Source organism: Octopus sinensis, linkage group LG12, assembly GCF_006345805.1.
Source record: "Octopus sinensis linkage group LG12, ASM634580v1, whole genome shotgun sequence".
Classification (NCBI taxonomy): domain Eukaryota; kingdom Metazoa; phylum Mollusca; class Cephalopoda; order Octopoda; family Octopodidae; genus Octopus; species Octopus sinensis.
The window spans coordinates 59,984,289-60,004,934 of record NC_043008.1 but is presented as its reverse complement, the minus strand read 5'-3'; the positions used below and the strand labels follow the sequence as shown (position 1 = coordinate 60,004,934).

Sequence of the window (20,646 nt, the reverse complement as noted above, 5' to 3'; positions counted from 1 at the left end):
TTAACGATGAGAGAAGGTGGGTAGATGTGGAGAGATGCGGAGTCAGTAAAAAAAAAAAAGGGGGGAACAAATGGAAGAGAAATATGTAGAGACTAAGTGAATGAGTGAGTGAGTGAAAGAGAGAAATGAGGAGGAATGGAAGGAGAGAAGATGTGAGGGTTGGAAGGAAGCGGGAAGAACGGGAGCTGAGAGAGAGCAGAAGTGAAGGAAAAATTGATAAAGCGGGGGAAAAGATGAGGAGAAAGGAATGAGAACACAGATTTCGTTTTACTTCATGTCCACATACGCGCATAGAAGCTAAAAATCTACGCTCTTTTGCTCTCTTACACGTTTCAGCCATACAGCTGCGATGGAATATATATATATACATATAAGCAATGGCGGTGCCTCAGCATGGCCGCAGCCTCAAGGCTGAAGTATATAAAAGAATAGAAGAATATATATATATATATATATATATATATCTTCCCTTCTTTCCTGAGCGTCCAATAATACTTTATTTGTTCCACGTCCTTGCGTTGTTGTGTTTTTTTGTTTTCTTGTTTGGATTAACTATATATATATATATATAATATATATATATATATATATATATATATATATATATATATATATACCTGCGTCCATGTATCTGCTTCGGTGTGTAAATGTGTATGTGTGTATGAGTGTGTGTGTATATATATATATATATAAATATGTGTGTGTATGTATAACACGTATGCGTGTATGTGCTTCTGTGTGTGAATGTATATATATATATATATATATATATATATATATGCGTGTGTGTGTATATATGTATATGCATAAACACATTTATATAGAGTTATAAATTATATGCGCGTGTGTGTGATATAAAGAAATCTGCTTGATCTTTCCCCATATATATATATATATATATAATGTGTGTGCGAGCGCATATATATATATATATATATATATATATATATATATATATATATCTATATATAGTTGGAATTTACAAAAAAAACAACAAAAGACGAAGATGGGTGTGTAAACAACAAACAGATGTATCAGTTTATATATTCTTTTACTCTTTTATTCTTTTACTTGCTACAGTCATTTCACTGCGCCCATACTAGAGCACCGCCTTAAAGGGTTTTCGACCCATAGACTTATTTTTTAAAGCCTAGTACTCATAGGTCTCTTTCGGCAAAGCGCTAAGTTTCGGGGACATAAACACACCAGCATCGCTTGTCAAACGATGGCGAGAGAACAAACACAGACACACACTCACATGTATATATATATATATATATATATATATATATATATATATATATATATATATATATATATACATACATACATACATACATACATACATACATACATACATGTATACACAGACGACGGACTTCTTTCGGTGCCCGCCTATCAAATCCACTCACAAGGCTATAGTAGACGCCCAAGGTGCCACGCAGTAGAACTGAACCCGGAACCATGTGGTTGGAAAGCATTCTTCTTTATTTCATTATATCGGCCATAAAGGCCTTACATAGAGAAAGAAAGCTGGGGGCTGGACACTGACATAATGTTATGAAATGAAATGAAAAAGGAAAATGATGATTAATGGGGAGGGGAAGCGACGCCCGCCGATCATTCTTTCCCGATAACATTGATCTCTTATATTATTCATAAGGTAACAAACCTCTTACATTGTTCACAATATTCAATAACAAAATGAGGCACTAAGCCTCTTCCCTTTCTTTTTCCAAACTAGGAACTTTCAATAACACTGAGGCTTTTCAACTTCTTATCCATATTCCTCCTCAACATTGCTTCTGACCCCATCCTCCGCCATCACACACGCCTCATTCAAGCACAAAGCGGTCGTTGTGTCTTCCATTATCTTGATAGGCGTTCTACCAATAGACCTACATTTTAGATATGTTGTTCTCACTAGCGATAATTCCATGTTGTTGACGACATGAGAATTTAGAAACTTGGAGAGTATGAAATAATACTTTTCTGGAATGGTATCTCTCGAAGCAGATAACGCTATTTATATAATAGCGTGTAACTACGTTGTGTCTACGTGCGTGCGTTTATGTGTGTGTATGTGTACTGTTGGTAGAATATAAATACTTTTTATTCGGTCAATGGGACACAAAATGTCTATACTTATGAGTTTCATGAAACATTTACGTGTATACTGAACTTTATACTCAATAAAAAAGTTTCTTTGGAATTATATCGCAAACAACACCAAATATAGGACAGAAATATGTTATTCCAATTAACCTGTTATGCTTGAGACCCTACTCTCTCCTGGTTCCTTCTTATTTCAATTCCCTATCCAGAAACACTAACACAGATCCTTGATAAATTAGAAAACTCCGATATCAAGAATATCACAACATACTATATTCCTTCCACATCATTCTCAAAATCACACATGCTTGCACCAAATACCAGCACGCACCGTCCATCATTTCCCAATCAGTCTCATACTCTGCCTTAACCACCCTGCCCCTCATACTTCCTCGCCAACAGAAACTCCAATAATACTCAAGTGAAACAGCCGTAGATTTGATACTATGAGACAAATCCTACCTCAGCACATTACTACATAATGACAGCGCTTTTTGATACATAACTACTTCTTAATTAAGAACAAGGCTAGAAAATTTTAGGGATTCGAATTAGTTTGTGCCATCGACTCTGGTATTTCATTGATGCTTTAATTTATCAACAGCAGAGGTATGAAAGGTTAAAGTAGATCTCAGTAGAATGTGAAACAAATAAAACACTGCAAAGAATTTGCTTTGAACTCTATAATTCCTCAGCCAATCCTCCGACATTTTTACTTCTAATAATCATTTCTGGTTAAGGCACAATATTTCTGAATTGAGGTTACTCAAGGTATTGGATTTCAGTACCTGAGGGATACACTTCGACTCCGGTGGGCTAAAAGGTAAAGCTGAACTTGGCGATATTTGAACTTAATACTTGTTGATACCTAATAAATCATAAACTGCACTAAACTTTAGTGTAACTTATTTAATAAACGGGCGATCACTGGTGCGAAAATACTACATCGGACTTAACATATGTATAGGCAAAACTGCTGAGAATTCACATAGTCCGTGTAAACTATATCATGTTTGTTTCCTGAAACACGCTTCAGAAATGAAGTAACATGGTGTACTTTTACACGTTCTCGAGCGGCAACAAGCCGATGTGACAAATTACACGTTTACACCACTAATACACACGCACGCACACAATCACACGCACATACACTCATGCACATATATTTACATTATACAATCAGGTTTTTTTTTTTCAGTTGTTGCCTTGTAGAACCACTCAAAAGGTTTTGGTTGGTCTGGGGCTGCATGTACATTACATACATATAAATATATCCGTATATATACCCACATCTACACGCATATATCTATTTACATGAACAAATAAATATATACATACCTATATATACATATCTATGTCTCTCTATCCCTCTCTCTATATAATAATTATATATATATATATATATATATATATATATATATATATATATATATTCTCTTTTACTCTTTATCTCGGTCATTTGACTGCGGCCATGCTGGAGCACCGTCTTTAGTCGAGCAAATCGACCCTAGGACTTATTCTTTGTAAACCTAGTACTTATTTTATCGGTCTCTTTTGCCGAACCGCTAAGTTACGGGGACGTAAACACACCAGCATAGGTTGTCAAGCGATGTTGGGGAACAAACACAGACACACATATACACAGATACGACGGGCTTCTTTCAGTTTCCGTCTACCAAATTCACTCACAAGGCTTTGGTTAGCCTGAGGCTATAGTAGAAGACACTTGCTCAAGGTGCCACGCAGTGAGAATGAACCCGGAACCATGTGATTTGTAAGCAAGCTACTTAGCACACTGCCACTCCTATATTATATATATATATATATTATATATATATATATATATATTATATATATATATATATGTATATAATTTCAGTAAAACAATTAAGTAAAACAATTAAGATTCAAGTGAGTTCCAATGAATTCACATGAATCTGGTACTGTTCTTCGTATGAAACAATTGTACTGAACAACTAATCCATTCTTGTTGCTTTTTTCTTGTATATATATATATATATATATATCACTGGCTATACTAGTTGTATTTCCATGCAAAGAAAGACAGAGAGGAAATAATGGAAGAGAGAGAGATAAGTATGCAGAATGGGGGTAAGTGTACTCATGATAGTGAAGAAGCTAATAACGAAAATAATTACAAGGTTGGTGAAGCTATTCATTTCACAATAGAATCCTGGAATTGATAAAGAAGTCATATAAAATTTATTACCAACTTTCACAGGGGAGATAAATAAGATAAACGCAATCGAAATTTCTAGTGTGTAACTAAGCAGAATCGAGGATTACGAGAAGGAAGGAAGATTTATCCTGATGATACTTGCAGCTTAGTTTGATTCCTTAAATATTACTAGGTGGAGAAAAGGAATGTTTAAGATAATACTCTATAGGAGGTTGTTTATTACAGCCATTGAATAAAAAATATAAAGACACTCAAGATATAAGAACGTTAGCTATGAGCAATGCCTACGTATGAAAATGGTACAAATTTACGTGGCATTTCGAGTAAAGTGAAACAGAGAGATGCCATGAGGATACAAGTAAAGAAGAAGGGTGGTCTGTAGCACAAATATCATGTTACTTACAAATATTTCACAGAAAAAGCGTACAAATATTTACCCGCTTATCTCTTCTAATGACAAATACCTCTTGGGAAAATTTTGCTAGATTATTTCATAGTCTAGCGCATACTGTTCCGTTTCACTTTAGCTACTTATCTCGATGTGAATGAAGGTAGTCGAGAGCTGCGAGGGATTAACACAACAACACTTCCGATTATAATTTACCTGATTACGTCTGTCATTTTGCAAACAGTGAAATGCTTGAGATTCACCTGAGATATATATCAAACTAAATATCTTGACAATTTAATCCAGGAACCATTTCGTTTAAATTACCAACTTCCTGCGCATATAACACGGTGAAAAAATGGGACATCGTCAAACATGGTTTAGTTGTTTTCACTAATCATCAAGAGAATTTTTTTTTTTAATTCTTTCTTATTTCGAAGGAGGTTGATAGTCAATTACATTGTCTCCAGTATTTTATTGTTACTTTATTTTTAACGACACTGAAATGGTAAAAGGCGAAGCTGATTTCAACGAGATTTGAACTCACAATGAGAAGAGCTGGGAGAAAGGTTCTAAGCATTTTGTCCAACGTGCTAACAATTCTGCGAACTCACAATAATAATAATAATAATAATAATAATAAGCAGAAATTCAAAAGACAGTGCTCATGGGAACTGCTCATATCCTACGCAAAATACTCTCTATGTAATCCCAAGGTTTAAAACAAACTTTTTTTAAAAATTTATTTATTAGACATTCACTAGTACAACACCAAAAAGAAAAAAAAGGGGAAGAAAAAGAAAGGGGAAAAAAACCCAAATATATGGCACACTAGGCATAACAACAACGTGAACTTCCAGCCTGTTGTCTCTTGAGGTCTCTGGGTGAGACTTAGAGCCAACTTGTACAAACATAAAGCAAAAGTCAAACATAGAAAAATAATAATAATAATGAAACAAGGCCTGAAATTTGTGGGGAGAGAGTAAGTCGATCACATCGACCCCAGTAATTGACTGGTGCTTATTTTATCGATCCCGAGAGGATGAAGGGCAAAGTCGACCTCGGCGGATTTGAACTCAGATATGAACGAGCCACCAGGCACAATGCATACGTAGACATACAGTAAGCTTTCATAGATTTAAGACATCAGTTGAAAAGCCATCATTAAGACTTCTCTATTCATGAAATTAGAGAATAAACCTCTTTCAGAGGTCATTACGAACCTGAATTAAAAAAATAACAAGGTAGATAACTCCAATGAAATCATACAACAAGATAACAATAACGCAACTACTAGTTGCCATAAGTAACCAGAGCCTTCATTAGTAGTCAATGAATGGTAGTATTTCGTTCATTTCTGTTGCAGGAAAAAGAACACCCGCAATATCATGGTATACTTCTCATATGTTCAATGTTACGACAACTGAAGTAGAACGTTCGCCCTATATAATGTTACGGTCTCTTTCGTTTTTAGAACATAACTTACTTCTACTCAAAGCTACAACTGCCTCCGTCCGCGAACTAACAATGCCATCTGTCAGTGGTCAATGAATTTTCTACCAAATAGTAACCAAATTTGTCTTTACTTATCACTTAACGTACCCCTGTCACCAAAAAATACTATCTGTGATAATATCGTATGGTGTAGCATTAAATACACAATGCATTGCAAAACAACATAACTTGCTCGCAGCTAGTAAAGTTGTTATCACAGGAGTAATCAATCAGGTGTGATCTGATGCTGTATTCAACAACAAATTATTGCCATGATTACAGAAAATAATGGGTTTCTAATTAGACGCATGGCCTGCACAAACTAATAGTTCTATAAACTTTAATAGATTCTTTAATACTTTCAAAATGTGGAAAACTTATTCTGAATACAGAACCTAATAGAATTAGAATTAGCACAATGTTATAAATTTAGCCTCCAGACAAATTTCATTGGCTCTAGTAATGAAGCGTTACTTCTCTCTCCAGAATATTATATGTATAGCCTCGCGGTTTATGGTAAAAGTGAGGTAGAAATTGTAATATCTTTATATTTTACAAAAATTTTTATTCAACCTAATTAAAAACGAAATGATAGTATTTGGATAATTTCCAGAAGTGAAATTCAGCATTCAAATAAGTATGCTCTCCAAGCTAGTTTTCTTCTCTCTCTTTCTTTTTTTTCTTTTTTTTTTTTTAGAAATGGATGCAGGAAAAGGTTAATTCTTATTTTTCACAAAAGCATTTTTATACGTATATTTCTCAGATATTTAGTTTAATAACAACTTAGAATTCTCATATTATACCGTTACTTTGTAATTATATCATCATTAGAACCAGGTGTGGAGGCGCAATGGCCCGGTGGTTAGGACAGCGAACTCGCGGTCGTAGGATCTCGGTTTCGATTCCCAGACCGGGCGTTGTGAGTGTTTATTGGGCAAAAACATCTAAAGCGCCACCAGGCTCCGGCAGGGGGGGGGTGATCCCTGCTGTACTCTTTCGCCACAACTCTCTCACTCTTTCTTCTGTTGGCCTACTCGCTTAGCCGGCGGGATGGCGTCATTTGAAGGCTAAAACAATGCGAAGCACATTGTGACCAGCCAGCGGTGTGTAGCAACATCTGATAGCCTGGTTGGTCATGGTGATCACGGTGATATACATATATATATATATATATATATATATTAAAACAAAGCCCTAAACACATACATATACGACGGTTTTCCACACAGTTTCTATCATTCGAATTCACTCACAATGCATTGGCTGGCCAGGGGCTTAGTAGAGAACACTCCCCTAAGGTGCCGTACAGAGGGACCGAATCCAAAACAATGCGGTTGCAACGCGAGCTTCTGAATCATACAGCCATACCAGCACCTCTATACACTATGTCTGAACATATAAAGATGGAACGATTATGGCTTGAATTCATTTTTATCATTGATCTGTGTGACTAGGCCTGGCTTATGCGGAATCCACTGCAATAAATATTTTACTGCTTCAAGCTACTGGACTGTGGCCAAGCTGGTGCAGTATCAACTATCCACGTTTTATTAATATTTTTTTCTCTAAAATATAACTATGACTTTTCAAAGCTACGTAAGATTAAATATATAGTTATGACTGCAGTAATACTGAATATAGAAATCTAGAGAAGTGTTAGATTACCGTACGCGGGAAGGATAAAAATTCTAACGTTTCGGATATTTGCCTTTCATCACAGAATTAGAAAAATAAAGAAAAATGTAGGTTATAAAATAATGCAGACCATCACACGTTTTCTTGCATACCAGAGGATATTACCCAGTAATAATTAGTATTAGTAAGCTAAACTAAGTTTCTGTAGGCGAACACTACTTGGTTCATAAGATATCAGGACCCACCTCAATGCACCAGTGAAGCAACGTTCGAAAGTAGCTCTTAGTTTACGCCCAGGAATTTATTTTTTCATGCTACTTGAACAATGTGGAGAGAATTCTAATGGCTTGCTAATTTTTATGTAAAACTATTTATTGCAACTCAGCAAAGAGGCTAATACAGTGTTTTCAATGTACAAGAATGAATGTATGTTTTGTGTGTGTGTACTTGTGACTGAGACAAATGTTCGAAGAAAGTGAAGCAAAAAAAAAAGAGAAAAGACAGGCAGGCTGACAGGCAAGCAGATAGACAAAACATTACAAATACTTTTGTGAGCCAGCATTTTTTTAATACGTGAGTGTTTATGTATGGAAAGGAAAGACAGACACGGAGTGAGATTTTATAAATATGTATGCATGCACATATACGCACACATACACACACACACACACACACACCACACACACACACACACATATATATATATATATATATATATATATATATATTAAAACAAAGCCCTAAACACATACATATACGACGGTTTTCCACACAGTTTCTATCATTCGAATTCACTCACAATGCATTGGCTGGCCAGGGGCTTAGTAGAGAACACTCCCCTAAGGTGCCGTACAGAGGGACCGAATCCAAAACAATGCGGTTGCAACGCGAGCTTCTGAATCATACAGCCATACCAGCACCTCTATACACTATGTCTGAACATATAAAGATGGAACGATTATGGCTTGAATTCATTTTTATCATTGATCTGTGTGACTAGGCCTGGCTTATGCGGAATCCACTGCAATAAATATTTTACTGCTTCAAGCTACTGGACTGTGGCCAAGCTGGTGCAGTATCAACTATCCACGTTTTATTAATATTTTTTTCTCTAAAATATAACTATGACTTTTCAAAGCTACGTAAGATTAAATATATAGTTATGACTGCAGTAATACTGAATATAGAAATCTAGAGAAGTGTTAGATTACCGTACGCGGGAAGGATAAAAATTCTAACGTTTCGGATATTTGCCTTTCATCACAGAATTAGAAAAATAAAGAAAAATGTAGGTTATAAAATAATGCAGACCATCACACGTTTTCTTGCATACCAGAGGATATTACCCAGTAATAATTAGTATTAGTAAGCTAAACTAAGTTTCTGTAGGCGAACACTACTTGGTTCATAAGATATCAGGACCCACCTCAATGCACCAGTGAAGCAACGTTCGAAAGTAGCTCTTAGTTTACGCCCAGGAATTTATTTTTTCATGCTACTTGAACAATGTGGAGAGAATTCTAATGGCTTGCTAATTTTTATGTAAAACTATTTATTGCAACTCAGCAAAGAGGCTAATACAGTGTTTTCAATGTACAAGAATGAATGTATGTTTTGTGTGTGTGTACTTGTGACTGAGACAAATGTTCGAAGAAAGTGAAGCAAAAAAAAAAGAGAAAAGACAGGCAGGCTGACAGGCAAGCAGATAGACAAAACATTACAAATACTTTTGTGAGCCAGCATTTTTTTAATACGTGAGTGTTTATGTATGGAAAGGAAAGACAGACACGGAGTGAGATTTTATAAATATGTATGCATGCACATATACGCACACATACACACACACACACACACACACACACATATATATATATATATATATATATATATTAATGTATAAAGATATATTCACATATATAAAAAAGGTATATATGTGAATATATGTATGTATGTATGTATGTATGTATGTATGTACGTATGTATGTATCTATATACGTGTGTGGATGATTAAAGTTTTGTATATGTGTATGATTCATTATTTACATTTGACGGATATTTATCCTTATCTTGTTTGTTGTTAACACAACGTTTCGGCTGATATACTCTCCAGCCTTCATCAGGTGTCTTGGGGAAATTTCGAACCTGGGTTCTCATTCCTAAGGTATCATTATTATTATTATTATTATTATTATTATTATTATTATTATTATTATTATTATTATTCAGGTCAGTGCCTGAAATCGAACTCGGAATCTTGGGGTTAGTAGCCCGCGCTCTTAACCACTACACTATAAACGTATGATTGTATAAAAGAAACCAAAAAGAAATCGAGACAGACGTAGAGAATTCGCAAAAGCGTATACGTGTGAGTGTTTGTATGTTTGTATGTTTGTGTGTGCATATGTCTGCGTATGTGTGTTGCTGTTGTTCATGTGTAAATTGTAGTTTAAACGTTGGTATGTATCTGAATATGTATATGCTCGTGTATGAGACTAGCGTGCCAAGATGTTCGTATTAAAGGAAAATTTGTTTAGCTTACATGTAATGGCTGTCATAAGTATATTTTACATGGACATATGGAATATAAAATATAATTCTTTTATTAATTTACTGCTGTCAATCATCAAACTATGGCGTGGTGGGGGTACAACCTTCGAGGTTTAAGTCGATGACATCGGCTCCAGTATTTAAAGCAGTCTGGTATTTATTGTACAGACATTTATTTATATATTTATATAACTCCTAATTTGCAGTATAAAAATTGCTCAACACACATGCACGCACACGCACACACACACACACACACACCCACACACATACACACATATACACATACGTACATACATGCATATATATATGTGTGTGTGAAGATACATACATACATACATACATACATACATACATACATGCATACATATGTTCATAAATGCAGGCATGCATATACACTGACCCACACAAACACATACATATTCACATATAGGCACATAACTATACATACACATATATGTGTGTGTTGTATGCGTGCGTATGTATCATAGTGAATATGATAGAAAGAAAGAAAGATAGATAGATAGATAGATAGATAGATAGATAGATAGATAGATAGATAGATAGATAGATATAGATAGATAGATAGATAGTCGGAAGTACTTAACGGTCTTTACATAAAGAACATTGCTACTTCGCACCAGCTGAACTCCTGGAAATAGTTGAAAGCTTTTAACGGCTTCACTCCCTGGGGTGAGAAATAGGGGGAGAGAGGGAGCGGGGATGAGAGACCATATTTCACAAAGTTAATATTTTAAGAAGACCGACAGCACCCTTGACATTGAATGATATGCAAATTTCCGTTTTTGGCGCCTCTGCAAACTAGTAAGGTGTCTATCCCCTTCCTTCCGTGTTACGATTAGGATAAGGTACTGCAGCAGCTGTGTTCAAATAGCCACAATTCTTCATTTGTTGTACAGTAATACTTAAAGAATTTAAATGCATTCAGATATTGCTTGAATATTCTTGTGCGCAATAGAAACCAATAAGATAGACTTTTAGAAAACAGAAAGAGCAGTCAAATTGCCCTGAAAACAAAAACGATTCATTGGTTGGTTATTTCAATGCTTGAAGTTGTTTGAAGTTCTCATGCAGGGCCAATATAAGGCTAAACAAATATAATTTTGGCATATATAAGTTTTAATTGTGTGCGTGTGTGTATATGTCTAGGTATGTACAATAATCCCTCGACTATCGCGGGTGTTAGATTCCAAAACCCACCGCGATAGGTGAAAATCCGCGAAGTAGAAACAGTATTGTTCGGTATTTTTTCTATTATTTTAAAATTTGTATATATTTATTTTATTATAAATGCAAAACAACACCACGGAGGAATCGGCCTAAGCTTAAATAATAATCCGCGAAGTAGAAACAGTATTGTACTGTATTTTTTTTACTATTATTCTTAAAATTTGTATATATTTATTTTATTATAAATACAAAACAACACCACAGAGGAATCGACCTAAGCTTATAAATAAACTGCGATAGGTGAACCACAATATGGCGAGGGATTACTGTATTGGTGGTCATGAATCTTCGTCGTTCCACGAGATCTTAGATGTACGATCAATTGTTCCTGAGTCAACGTGAGTTGCTGCGCATTTCGCAGACATGTATATCATTTAACATAGTTCTCAGCATGACATAGTGGCACACTTCCATCAAATGGGCTTCTATGCAGTTTCCATCAAACCAAAGTCACTCACAAAGTATGATAAAAGTAAAGATAAAGTTACCTTCTCGAATCATGTCGACTCACAAGGGCCAGTTTCCCGGTTTCCGTGACATATATATATATATATTTCCCTCACCTGGACAGGTTGCCGGCCTGTCACAGGATTATTCATTTTTGCCAACTGAGTGGACAGGAGTAACGTGAAACGAGGTGCTTTGCTCTAAAACACAACGCGTTGCCTGGTCCATAAACCGAAACCACAATCTTACGATCATGGGTCCTGCATCCAAACCAATAAACCACGCAGCTCCATACACACAAGGTGAGGAGTCGACCTTAAACTACAGAAAATGGCATTTGCCCAAGATGTTATTCAGTGAGAGGTGGAGGCGCAATGGCCCAGTGGTTAGGGCACCGGACTCGCGGTCATAGGATCGCGGTTTCGATTCCCAGACCGGGCGTTGTGAGTGTTTATTGAGCGAAAACACCTAAAAGCTCCACGAGGCTCCGCCAGGAGATGGTGGTGATCCCTGCTGTACTCTTTCACCACAATTTTCTCTCACTCTTACTTCCTGTTTCTGTTGTACCTGTATTTCAAAGAGCCGGCCTTGTCACTCTCTGTGTCACGCTGAATATCCCCGAGAACTACGTTAAGGGTACACCTGTCTGTGGAGTGCTCAGCCACTTACACGTTAATTTCACGAGCAGGCTGTTCCGTTGATTCGGATCAACCGGAACCCTCATCGTCGTAACCGACGGAGCGCTTCCATCCATTCAGTGAGACCCTGGACCCTATGATTCCAAGGATATTCAAGTCATTTAAACATTTGAATCCGCTAGTATGCTTTAGTACGCCTTAGCAGGTTGAGTTTCATTTTACTATAACCCATAGAAGATGCAAAATAGGTTGGCCACATAGTTTTGAGCACACAGTTTTACATCTGAAAAATAATGATTGTTCTACTAATTAGCTAGCCATAAACACAAAGCCATGAGGTTGCCCACTTATGCGTCTTCTAAGGGTATAGTCAAATGAAAGCGCATCCGCTAACGCCTACTAGAAGGTTCAAAGGGTTAAAACACACAAGCCATTATAATTACATTTCGTTTATTTCGTCACAGCACAATCTATTATAAAGTATCAAAATTCGATTAACATAAAGTTTAGGGGATTTTAAAAATTATGAATCTAATTTAACCGGAAGTTACGACATTGACATGCCATAATTTCCATACAAAGGCAATAAAAGGGTGATGGATGCTTGCCAAGAAGAACTCAGGCAACAACGTGGGTCTATCGATGCTTTATTTTCGTCATATTTTCACGAACAGATGCAGCAAAACAAATTTAAAGATTGTGAAATATCTAATCGTAAATCTCATTTCATGCATCAACGGCTGTCATGTTTACCCGTAAAAGTGATTGTTTTCATCTGATATAAAATGTGTAGGAGGTTTATATTATATAAACTATATACACAGATGTGGCTGTGTGGTTAAAATGCATGCTTTCCAACCATTGCCCTGTAATTTGAGCAAGGATTTTCTACAATAAATCCGAGTCAAACAAAGCCGTGGGAGTGATTTTAGTAGACAGAAACTGACAGAAGCTCATGGAGTTTTTATGCCCTTTTTTAACATCATAAGATAGTTGTAAACGATCTTCACTGTCATACAAGCGATGTCGTTCGTTATAAGCCTTCCATTGAAAAACGTTTGACCATGAAAATTATTACATTGTTTACAAACAAGTAAGAGTTGAGAATAGGAAAGGCGTCGTTTTGTAGGCGTCTGATCCATGCGAGTATGGAAATACGGACGTTAAAAAATAATGAATGAGGATATTGTGTAGACCGATTATGCTATATAGATTGTTTACATGAAATTATCGGATTTCTTAGTCGTCACTACCAGTCAATTTGCATTCGGTTTGTGAACCCCTGACGTGCATATTCACACAAACAATTTTCGCTGCATACTTTTCAAACATGAAATATGAGCTACAGTGGTGATGTTCTCATTGACCTGGACACAGAATTGCGACGAAACCTTTCCACACGGTTTAATCTATAATATTGCAATTCAATCTGTAATATAGTGTATATACTTTTAAACCACATGATAGAATGTACTTTAAGAACTACTATAAAAATCATTGTAGCAGTTCTGTGAGTGTTTTTAAGTGGTTAATATGTGACTGCCATAAAGTAATTGTTTGTATACAGACTATGTTTTTAATACGAATGAACAAACATTATTATGCCAGTATTCAAATGTTCGTGTGGGTATGTCTATTTGCCAAGAAATATGTATGTGAATATGTGTGTTTGTATACGTATGTAAATATACATTAGGATAAACATTTATTTAATCGACGCAATTGTGTCCAAGAAGCAGCAGTTTGACCTTGCGTGACTAGAGGTTACTGACCATGCCTGAAATTATTGTTTAGGCTTGGCGCATATATGCATGTATGTGAGGAAGTATGTGTGCGTTGTGCGTGAAAGTGTATCACTGTATACACATACATGGATGCGTATATTGGGAATGGAACTATCTGTTGTATATATCCATGAATATTTATTTAGATAAACATTCACAAATTCACATTCTGTCTCACTTAACACATACACTATTCTTCATTCACACACATACATGCGAGCGCACGTACATGCACAAACACGTACGCACACACACATAAATGTACGTGTATATGTGTGCATATACATATACATGCATACATGCATCTATATGTATATCTATATATATATGTGTGTGTGTGTGTAAGTGTAGATATACAATGTGTGTGTGCAATATATAAGTATATATATATACATATATATGCATATGTATATATATGTGTAAGTATATATATATGTATATATATGTATGTATATATATGTGTAAGTATATATATATATATGTATACATATATATATGTATATATATGTATATATATGTATGTATATATATGTATATATATCTGTATGCATGTATATATATTATGTAGATATATATATGTGTGTATATAGATATATATATATATGTATGTATATATATATATATATATATATATATATAGTAATAGTAACAGAAAAGAGGAATTTCGGTTGTCCCCACGTGGTGGATTGTAATGTATATAAGAAAAATAAAAACGGAAAATACGCACACTTACATGGTTATAGTATAATTTTTAATGTATCGACCGGTTTCGCAATCGCTATTCATGATACAATGTTTAATTTATATGAAAATATATTTTTTCTTAAGAAGAAAATGGGTCCATGTTGTTTATAATGAGATTCACGAGTGAATGATTTTACAAGTTGACAAGTAAAGGGAGGTAATTGGTTGTTATTATTGTTATTGTTGTCTGTAAGGGAGATAACTGTTTAGCTTTTGGGTGGGGAAAAAATATGTGTACAGAAAGGAGACAGGTTTAAAAAAAAGGGGGGGCCTTGTTTAGTAGGGGATTTATGTACAGTGATGTAATATGTAAAAATATATAAATTGGTTATGCGTGCTTATTCAGACTCGTTTTGTATTTTTCAATGAAAAAAGTTTCTTTATTTAAGCGTTCTAGTTGAGAGATTGTGTCTTTGCACTGGTAGAAAGGGAAGACTGTAAAATTTGGTTTGATGTTACCTTCACATTTTTCTATGTGTTCACTAAGAGGGATTTGTCTGTATTGCGGGAAACGGATTTGCTCCTTATGCAGAGTAATTCTCTTCCTCAAAATTAAACTCGTTTGTCCAATGTACTGATGACTGCAACCCGAGCAGGTTATTACATAAATTAGGTTCTCAGAGGCACAGATGAAACTAGTTTTAATTGTGAACCTCTGTCCTTCAAGCAGGTGGGGGCAGGTTCCACAGTTCGGGCGTCCACATTTTTTAACCGTTGGTTTCGTGGTTGTTTTGTAAAGCTTCGCATTTGTTAGTAGTCTCTTTAGCAATTTGTCTTGTTTATTGCATTTGATGAGTTTGTGTGTTTTCAGGATGTCGTTCATTTTTGGATCTCTAGTTAGTAAAGGGAGAGTTTGCACAATAGTGTTGAATGCCTCACTATTTCTGGGGTTACAGACAACAATAACAATAATAATAACCAATTACCTCCCTTTACCTGTCAACTTGTAAAATCATTCACTCGTGAATCTCATTATAAACAACATGGACCCATTTTCTTCTTAAAAAAAGTTTATTTTCATATAAATTAAACATTGTATCATGAATAGCGATTGCGAAACCGGTCGATACATTAAAAATTATACTACAACAATCTAAGTGTGCGTATTTTCCGTTTTTATTTTTCTTATATATATATATATATGTAAGCCGTTTAAGAGTCCGTAGATTAGGAAAAAAAGCACTCGTATATCTGTCAATAAAGTGGGTGTATTAATCGAAGTGTACAGTGTTATATAACCATTACGGCCGATCTTACAAATCGGTTTGACACTAGGGGTTCAAAGGATTTTTGGTAACCGTCCAATTATGTAACCCATCAGAGGTAGTCGTTATGGAATTAAATATAGTGATCTCTGATGAGCGCAGGGTTACATGATTGGACTGTCGTTTAACACTCCGTTAAATACCGAGTGCGAAACCGATTGGTAAGATCGGCTGTAATGGATATATAATACTGTACGCTTGATTAATATATATTTATATATATATATACATACATATATACATATACATGTTGGTACACACACATTGTTGTGTAGGTGTATATATATATATATATATGCGTATGTGCATATATATATTTAAGGAGAGGGGAAAAGAGAGAGTGCAAGAGAGAGACAGCAAGACACGTCGTGAGTGAGACCATTTTTTTTTTGCCTGTGTATGTGTCTGTGTGTCTGTGTATGATATTTTGTAGCTTCCTTCGACAATGCATTACTGCAAAATTTATCACCCAATCGTTAGTTTCCAGTCTATATTTTATCTGTAAATGTACTTTATTCGGCTTAAAACTACACTTAGCACAGAAGCAATTGTTCAATCACGTCTATTTCACATATCTCACAATAACAACAACAATAAGATATTATTATTATTATTATTATTATTATTATTATTATTATTATTATTTTTATTATTATCATTTCTTTTTGCCTCAGATTTCTACAGTTCAGCTTCACAATCTCTTCTGCTTGAATGAAGCTTACCAATGCAATCTACATATGTAGCCTAGATCTGAATATTCCACTTATAAATTTGAAATTTATTCCTTCATATATGTATGTGTGTGTGTGCGTGTGCGTATGTGTGTGTGTGTAAGTTCTAAAATATCTCTGCATATATGCATATATATCTATGTGTGAGTACACATATAAATACACGTATAAATATATTTATATATACATGTACATACATACATTTATATTTTATATATATATATATACATAGAAAGAGAGAGAGACAAGGTAGAAGGAGAAGAGAGTGAGATAGGCGCATTTACTTTCGCTTTCAAACGTGTCATGCGCATTTGAAGTCTTAAATCCTCACTTAATCGCAAAAACTATAGATACGTATAGGTGTTGGCAATGCTATATGGTTCAGTAATTCCCTTCGTAACCATAGAGATTTACGTTTGACCAATGCTCTGTGAATGGAATTTTGTAGGCAGAAACTTTACTGGAGACTATTGTGTTCCTGTGTGTGTGGGGGGAAGTGCATATATATTTATTATATACTAGCAGTATAGCCCGGTGTTGCTCGGGTTTGTTTCGACCCTTTAGAATTGGAATTTTTGAAAAGTAAAACTTTTGCATTATGTAGCTTGCTATTTTCTTTAAGTGAACATTTTTCTGGTTGAAATACACCGAAAAATGGCGACACAGCGGTCAAAAAATCGTAAAATAGGGATTTTCATAGAAAAAAAAGCACCTTTTTATGTATATAGTTTTAGGTTTTAACAAGGTCCGATTTGAAATTTTCTTTTACGGAATGAAGAGCCAGCCCTCTTCTTTCATACTCTCAATTTTGATCAACTTTCCCCGGAGTGTCTCGGAGGAGATAGTGTTAGTTGAAGGCTACAAAACCTGCCATACACAGACAACTTCAGCTTTATATATATATATATCATATATATATATCATATATAGGCGCCGGGGCGGATATAGGCGAAGTCATGATTGTGTGATAGGAAGCTTGGTTCCAGTTTAAGTCTCTCTACATGGCACCTTGGGTGTCTTCTACTATGCACCACACCTCACTCCCGACCGACCAAAGCCTTGTAAGTGTATTTGATAGACGGATACTGAAAGAAGCCCGTCGGTCATATATATATATACACACACGTGTGTATATGTGTGTGTGTATATGTGTGCGCGCAGGTGTGTGTTTGTGTATGTGTGTGTGTGTTTTCCGTAGGATGTGTGCAGTGCCCAGTAGTGCAATTTTCTGTATGTTAAATATATTTGTAAGTTCTAGTGATTTGTTATGTATTTGACTGAATATTTTTATATCATACCTAATGCGCCCACTATGATACGAATTGTTTCTGTTTTTAGATTCCACACTCGAGTTACCTCTATTTCCAGGTCTTTGTATTTTGAAAGTTTCTCCATTTCTTTTAGAGAAACGTTGTCATCTGCTGGTATTGATACATCAATTAAAAAGCATTCTTTTCTTGCATCTCTGACAACTATATCTGGCCTATTGTCCATAATTTCTCTATCTGTGTGTATTGGCATATCAGCGAGTATGGTTGCTTTCTCGTTTTCTGTGACCTTTTCTGGTGTGTGCCTATTATTGTTATCATTATTATTATTATTTGTATTATTATTATTATTATTATTATCATTATTATTATTATATTATTATTATTATTATTATTATATTATCATTAATAATAATAATAATAATAATAATAATAATGATAATAATAATAATGATAATAATGATAATAATAATAATAATAATAATAATAATAATGATAATAATAATAATGATAATAATAATAATAATAATAATAATAATAATAATAATAATGAAGATGAAGACGATGATATTATTTGTCATAAGGGTATGATTTGGAGGGGATATTAGAAGGATATAAAAATATTAATTATTAATTTTCTTTTGTTTTCTATAGGTTATATGGCGGAAAGCCTCCGATCCGAACCCGCTTACGGTATCAGAAGAGCTTTATGTTGAAGACAGTACGTACAGTGTTCACAGAGTACCTTCTGCACACGAATGGAACCTCCAAATCAAAAATGTTCAGTGCAAACACAACGGTGTATATGAATGCCAAGTCAGTTCTAAAGACACGATCAGAAAACATGTTTATCTTTTAGTAATTGGTAAGTTAGTTTGTGTTTATTTTGTTTTGTTTTGTTTTGTTTTGTTTTTTTACCTCTTTACCATGTCTCTCAATTTATACTGTGGAGGCGCAATGGCCCAGTGGTTAGGGCAGCGGACTCGCGGTCATAGGATCGCGGTTTCGATTCCCAGACCGGGCGTTGTGAGTGTTTATTGAGCGAAAACACCTAAAAGCTCCACGATTCTCCGGCAGGGGATGGTGGTGATCCCTGCTGTACTCTTTCACCACAACTTTCTCTCACTCTTACTTCCTGTTTCTGTTGTACCTGTATTTCAAGGGGCCGGCCTTGTCACTCTCTGTGTCACGCTGGATATCCCCGAGAACTACGTTAAGTGTGCACGTGTCTGTGGAGTGCTCAGCCACTTACACGTTAATTTCACGAGCAGGCTGTTCCGTTGATTCGGATCAACCGGAACCCTCATCGTCGTTACCGACGGAGTGCTTCCATCCATCCAATTTATACTATTCCTGTATGCGTTTATAAATTTACTGCAAATACTTTGATGTGCATCCATAAAGCTTTTAAAATAAGCCATGCAAACCATGTGATTTGTCATTCGCACATGCATCAATAAATGTATTTTAGCTGATTTTGAATGCTCTACGAGTGGGCCGTTGAGAGAGGCATTAACGTAAATCGCCTCTGGTTTTTGCCATCATTAAACAGCCGATCAAATTGATTTTTTTACTCTATCATGTCCCTTCCACTCAGTTCATTGAAATTATTTTGCATCTGAGACCTATTTCTTTATTGCCCACAAGGAGCTAATCATAGAGTGTACAAACAAGGACAGACAAACGGATTAAGTCGATTACATCGACCCCAGTGCGTAACTGGTACTTAATTTATCGACCCCGAAAGGATGAAAGCAAAGTCGACCTCGGCGGAATTTGAACTCAGAACGTAACGGCAGACGAAATACCACTAAGCATTTCGCCTGGCGTGCTAACGATTCTGCCAGCTGAGACCATACAGATTTAGCCAATTTTATAGGATCTGTGGGTAGACTGTTGATATAGGCACGAACGTACACCTTTGAGAAGCAACTGCTCAAAGTGACTTTGTTACCTTATCACATCCCTGACATCCGATTCATCAAATGGATTTTGCGTCTAAAAGATGCACCTTTGCCCAAACAATGCAGTCCTCATGTTTCATGCCACAGAAAGGATTGAGTGCTATGTTTGGTGCTAGTCCATCAGCCTCAAAGTCTTTCTTAATTACATCTTCTAATGCAGGTGGCACGTAAAATG

At 35.4% G+C, this 20,646-nt stretch overlaps 1 protein-coding gene across 3 annotated transcripts in view; it reads left to right on the top strand.

Annotated features, from left to right (window-relative positions):
* LOC115217933 (cell adhesion molecule 2) overlaps positions 1-20,646 on the top strand; it is a 436,290-nt gene that overhangs the window by 346,851 nt on the left and 68,793 nt on the right. For all 3 annotated transcript variants that reach the window (XM_036508028.1, XM_036508025.1, XM_036508027.1), the window contains one exon: positions 19,162-19,372. In XM_036508028.1, the coding sequence (XP_036363921.1) occupies positions 19,162-19,372 (211 nt within the window). The remainder of the gene's footprint in view (positions 1-19,161; positions 19,373-20,646) is intronic.